This window comes from Prionailurus bengalensis, chromosome X (assembly GCF_016509475.1).
Source record: "Prionailurus bengalensis isolate Pbe53 chromosome X, Fcat_Pben_1.1_paternal_pri, whole genome shotgun sequence".
In the NCBI taxonomy this organism is placed as follows: domain Eukaryota; kingdom Metazoa; phylum Chordata; class Mammalia; order Carnivora; family Felidae; genus Prionailurus; species Prionailurus bengalensis.
The window spans coordinates 116072812-116078742 of NC_057361.1; the positions used below are offsets into that span (position 1 = coordinate 116072812).

The 5931-nt window shown below is 43.1% G+C and overlaps 1 protein-coding gene across 1 annotated transcript; it reads right to left on the minus strand.

The window, feature by feature from the left end:
- Positions 1-2165: 2165 nt before the first annotated feature.
- Positions 2166-5208, minus strand: CXHXorf66 (chromosome X CXorf66 homolog). The gene is made up of 3 exons (XM_043570445.1): positions 5069-5208; positions 4260-4416; positions 2166-3231 (listed from the first exon to the last, which is right to left on the minus strand). The coding sequence occupies exons 1-3, from the start codon at positions 5154-5156 to the stop codon at positions 2340-2342; spliced, it is 1137 nt and encodes a 378-aa protein (XP_043426380.1). The 5' UTR covers positions 5157-5208; the 3' UTR covers positions 2166-2339.
- Positions 5209-5931: the final 723 nt, after the last annotated feature.

Sequence of the window (5931 nt, forward strand, 5' to 3'; positions counted from 1 at the left end):
TTTAATTAGATATTAATATTCAGAGCTTTTAAAGTATTACAAATCTCTAGTCTTCGAAATGAGACAGGGAATAGAGCTTAGATTGGTTTTGCCTAGTAAGGCATTGGTTGAATTTAAACTGAAAGCCATACAATTTCAACTTTTACTGTTTTCTAGTCTACTAACAGCTCAGATTAACTCTAAAATTGTTGTAGAGTATGAAGCCAAATTAGCCAATAAAATTTTAATTTTAGTCTTAGATGCTGGCAAATGCTGATGAACATGATCTGAACAAAGCAGCCATAAAAAAAAATTAGGAGATAGATGAGGAAATTTGAATACTGTCTAGACAATTGTCATTAAGGAATTATTGTTAATTTTTTAGTAAGACAATGGTATTGGGGGCATATATATTTTTAAAAATAATCTCTATGCCTGATGTGGGGCTCAAACTCACAACCCCAAGATGAAGAGTATCATGCTCTGGGTGCCTGGGTGGCTGAGTTGGTTGAGGGTCCGACTTTTGATTTGGGCTCAGGTCATGATCTCATGGTTTGTGGGGGCCTGCCCCAAGTCGGGCTTTGGGCTGACATCGCAGAGTCAGCTTGGGATTCTCTCCCTCTCTCTCTCTCTCTGCCCTGCCCCCCCTGCCCCCGGCTTGTGCACACATGTGCTCACTCTCTCTCTCTCTCTTTCAAAATAATGGTTAAAAATTTTTTTTTGAAAGAAAAACTGTAAAGAGTTAGGATTTTTGTGGGTTAGAAAAGCCTAGTCTTCTAAATTTACAAATACAAGTTAAAGTTACTATTAAAATTTTAAACTATTTACTACGAAAAACAGTTCAAACATATACAAAAGTGGATAGCACAGTGTAAAGAACGCCCACATAAGTAGTGTTCAGATTCAACAATTATCATTACACGGACATCTCATTTCGTTTTATATTCTTATCCATTCCCCTTCCCATGTATCTGAAAGATGACTTTCGGGGCGTCTGGGTGGCTCAGTCGGTTAAACGTCCGACTTCAGCCAGGTCACGATCTCGCGGTCCGTGAGTTCGAGCCCCGCGTCAGGCTCTGGGCTGATGGCTCAGAGCCTGGAGCCTGTTTCCGATTCTGTGTCTCCCTCTCTCTCTGCCCCTCCCCTGTTCATGCTCTGTCTCTCTCTGTCCCAAAAATAAATAAACGTTGAAAAAAAAATTAAAAAAAAAAAAAGATGACTTTCAAAATACATGCACGCAGGGACACCTTATGGCTCTGTCAGAGGAGCCTATCACTTTTTTTTTTTAACGTTTATTTTGAGGCCGAGAGAGAGCCTGACATGGGGCTCGAACTCAGGAACTGTGAGATCATGACCTGAGCGGAAATCAAGAGCTTAACCAACCGAGCCTCCCAGGGGCCCCCGGAGTTTGTCTTTTAAAAAAGGGTAATGCCAGTAGGAAATCAAGTCTGTAGCTGCCACGGCGTTTCTTACTTATTTATTTTTATGTATTTTCTTTTGGTTGCTGTGACCTGATTTTGTTGAATTCAACATTTTCCTTTAAATTGAAGAGTCATTGACATACAGCATTGTATTAGTGTCGGCTGTACAACATACTGCTCCCATATTCACATCCATTAGGAAATGGCCACCCCAATAAGACAGTGGTATTAGAACTTGTATGTATGTAGGTATGTATTTTTCTGTCAGATTTTTCGTTTTTATTTATTTATTTTTTAATTAACTGATTGCTTTATTTTTTAATTTCCCTCCAAGTTAGTTAGCATCTAGTGCAACAATGATTTCAGGGGTAGATTCCTTAATGCCCCTTCCCCATTTAGCCCATCGCCCCTCCCACAGCCCCTCCAGGAACCCTCTGTTTGTTCTCCATGTTTGTGAGTCTCTTCTGTTTGGTCCCCCTCCCTGCTTTTATATTCTTTTTGCTTCCCTTCCCTTCTGTTCATCTGTTTTGTCTCTTAAGGTCCTCATATGAGTGAAGTCGCATGATATTTGTCTTTCTCTGACGGACTAATTTCGCTTAGCATAACACCCTCCAGTTCCATCCATGTAGTTTGCAATACCTGTTTTAGATTGGCGTGTGCCTGTATGCTCCTGGTTCCCATTCCAGTGAGCAGATCCAAGTCAGATACATCGAAAGAGCCTCATGCCTCTAAAATGCAAAAATAATTACAACAAAAGCATTTGTTACATCATGCGTTTATTTATCATTTTTTAAATCACTTGCTTCCCAGATGGATAGGAGTAATCTCAATGACGATTGCAAATAGATTTCCCACTATCAGTGTTTTAGAAGACAGTGAGCATGAGAGAGTTGGTGTAAGTTTGCTTCTTCACAGGTGGTTTTTCTTTTCACTGAGTCCTTAATTATCTTGGATGCGTTCAGGGGTGGCCTCGTGTTTCATGTTGCAAATAATGGTTACCTCCCTATCACTGTCATTACTGTCATATGTCATAGTATCACTGTAGCTCACGTTGCCACGGAATACGTTGTCTCTGTAATCTGCCTTGAGAAAGGACTGGGCGCAAGGCTTCGCTTCACTTGGACAAAGTGGGTTTTGAGCATTTCTATTCTGTGCCTCAGATATATTACTGATCAAAGGCTCAGAACTTTGGCAGACGAGACATCTTTCCTTATAGCGCCGGCAAGGCTTGATTAACTGAGGCCTCGATAACATCTCTGCGCTACGGGCACAAACTGACCCTTTGAGTTTACGATGTCTAGGGGACTTGGTTAGTTTCTGCACACTGGATCGCTTGGGTGGCGAGATGCGACTTTGCGGGTGGGGTGGACAAAGTGGCTTGGTTGGCCTGACTGCGTATTGCAGACCGGCCGGCCGGGGTGGCCTCGCTGCCTTATTTCGGTAGGATGAAGTGGCCTGACCAACTAGCTTATGGGCACGAGCTGGCTTATATGGCTTTCCCAGATTGCGTGTTCGATATGGCTTCTCCAGGTGCGATGACTTGAATTTTTTTACTGAGCACGGTGGCCTTTTCTTCCTTTGACTTGATGGTTTGTTGAACTTTTGTGTACTAGAGGACACACACAGCTTTTCTAGACTCGAGGGCCCGACGGACTTTTTTGTGCTGGATGATATGGAGGACTTTTCCGGACATGAGACACTAGATAACTTGTCTATAGCAGACGGCAGGGATTGGTTTTCTAGACTGCATGTGCTGGCTGTCTTGGATTCGCTGAATGACATTTTGGATGATGGCGTGGACGACTTGGCTGGCACACCTTCTTTCTTGAGCCTGGAAACATGGAAAACTTAGAATACGACAATTTAAAACAGAAGTACTATCGCTATCACAAGACACAGGCTACTATGTCAACTTAGACTTTGGTCTTTTTTTTTTTTTTGCCTCTAGTAGGAAAAGCAAACACAGGAAGAATTGGAGTGTGGTGAAAGCCGCGACTCAGGTTACAGATACGACTTCCTGCCGAATGCTTTTTATTTCTGTTAAGAGTATTTCACTCTTTCGTCCACATTACTTCACCACGTAGCCTGCATAGGGAAAGACACAGAGCGGTTTCCAGTCTACCGTGGAGAAGGACAGAGGGAATTTCACATATTCTGAGAATTAAACTTGAAAACATAAAAGGCCGCAAGTTGAGCAGCAACTTCTACACAGCTGTCACAACGTGTCATAAGAAACAAATAAACTCTTTAGACCGGAGTCATTCTTTCCTGTCATCTCTACGCCATTGCGTTACCTATCCATGCAGATTTACATTCACGACATCCCTCGAACACTACAGGGGTAGAGCACTGGCTATATGTTCGTCCTCAGTCCTGGTATTGGGAGATTTTTAGGGAACTACTATATCAGGGTCAGCCTGACCCTCCTATATGAAAGGCAGGGACTGAGATTATGAGAACAACAATGGTGAATGATGTTTCATGCCATTAGGTCTTAAAATGGTGACCGTCCAAGAGGTTTCATTGTTTTGGGAATGCAAAGACCCCACTCCCTGTCACTCCGCTTCTTCATTCTCCCTGTCTTGGTCAGATAGTCAGGCCCTCTTTTCCTAGACTCAGTTTACAATGAAATGAATAGCCTGGGGCTCGGCTGAACCCTCGATGGGACATAGCTTTACAACAGGCTAAAATTGCTAATGTACTTGAGAATATTTCAGAGCTGATATTATTGAAGTGGAGTATCCACCCACGAGATGAGCTCTTTAGAAGTCTGGGGTTCACGGGACGTAACCACAGCACCCACGAAGCCTCCGCGATGCGTACACACACGTATTCTCAATTTAAAGGTGCAAAACTTACATTTCTGCCTTGAGCGTGTCGTCGCTCAGACAGTTGTAATGGATGAAACAAAAACAGGTGAATACGAAAGCTATAATCATAATACCAATTGTGATAACCAGTAGACGTCTCCTGAAGCTGTCCAGTTTGGCGTCCATTGATTCGACGTGCTTGGCTCCTGTCAAAGAGATTATATCCCCAGAAAATGTGTTAGATAATCCAGTTTTCTTCCATTTGATAGCGGTTTGCCACTCAGGGTCAAAATCACACCTTTTCCGCGGTGATTTTGTTAAAGCATGGCAAGCGTTCCCCTGTCAGTTTCCTCCCTCTACCCCATCCCCAGCCACAGTCTAGAAGCCAAATCTGGGAGGCATCTCTGGCTCATCAGTACATACCCTGGGTTATCCCTGCATCGTGGCTTGCTCACCCCGTTCATTACCTAGGTTTTGGAGTGTGTGTATGTCTTGCGCGTATGAATGTACTTGAGTGTTAATGTTTGTGTGTAAATGGGTATGGTGGAGAAGGGTCGAGACAAGAAAAACTCTCGTTGAAGCCTGTTATGTGTTAAGTGCCATGCCAGACCGAGGGCAGATTGAGGGCAGAGGTTGGTGGATTGGGTGGGGAAGGGGAGTGAAGGGGGACAATATGTCTGTACTCTTTCTGCTTCCGTGTTCCTTGGGTTTTTCACACAGAACTAAAACCCTCAGGTATTTTCCTGGTAACACCCAACAGAGAGCAGATTTCTTAAACACGGCTAGCTTGTCTAATTAAGTGCTCGAGTGTATAACATAATAGAGCGTAATTTCTAAATTTTCAGGTTAGGCACTTACCTGTGGTAGGAGATCCATAACTTTGGTTCGTATCTAAACAACTATTTGTCCAAATAACCAAAAGCACGACATAAATAAAAAGATTCATGTCCAGGGCTTTGTTCAAATGTTTCTTCTACCAAGGAAACTCCTGTATTTGAGACGGCTCAGCCTGCTGTAGGAGTTTATGACATCATCACCATTTGTGACATGTTCTGACAACATACTCTCACCATGGAGAAGGATAAGCTCGTGTGTATAAATATTATCAAATGATTTTTAACAACTTGTTTCTCCTTCCCATCAAATAGTCTATCAAACTCAAATCAAAAAGGTTGGGGCATTATTAAAAACACAGAGGGAGGGGGGCGCCTGGGTGGCTCAGTCGGTTGAGCGGCCGACTTCGGCTCAGGTCATGATCTCATGGTCAGTGAGTTCAAGCCCCGCGTCGGGCTCTGTGCTGACAGCTCAGAGCCTGGAGCCTGTTTCAGATTCTGTGTCTCCCTCTCTGTGACCCTCCCCCGTTCATGCCCTGTCTCTCTCTGTCTCAAAAATAAATAAACGTTAAAAAAAACACACACACACAGAGGGAGGTATTTAGAGAAGAGAGTGAAAAGGGGATTTTGCCTTAGATATTGAAGAACTATTCTGACTTCTTAAATGGTAAGGAGGCCATTTGCAGCCTTGCCACAGTAGTTCTTAAAGTGTTATAGATGAGTTAAATCATCCTGGGCATAAGTCTATAGAATCTTCTTCTTAATAAAAAATGAAGATACCACCAAGCGGTAGTAATGAAAATAGTGTGGTACTGGCATGAAAAGAGACACACAGAACAGTGGACTAGAGCCGAAAACCCAGTGGTAACCCCCCAATTAGATGGTCAA

What these genes read in the sequence shown, in the direction of transcription:
- CXHXorf66 (XM_043570445.1), bottom strand. Translation starts at nt 5,156, where the DNA reads ATGAATCTTTTTATTTATGTCGTGCTTTTGGTTATTTGGACAAATAGT. An exon ending in TTATGGATCTCCTACCACAG is followed by an intron (nt 4,417 to 5,068) that starts GTAAGTGCCTAA and finishes TCTCTTTGACAG; the next exon opens with GAGCCAAGCACGTCGAATCA. An exon ending in GACACGCTCAAGGCAGAAAT is followed by an intron (nt 3,232 to 4,259) that starts GTAAGTTTTGCA and finishes CCATGTTTCCAG; the next exon opens with GCTCAAGAAAGAAGGTGTGC.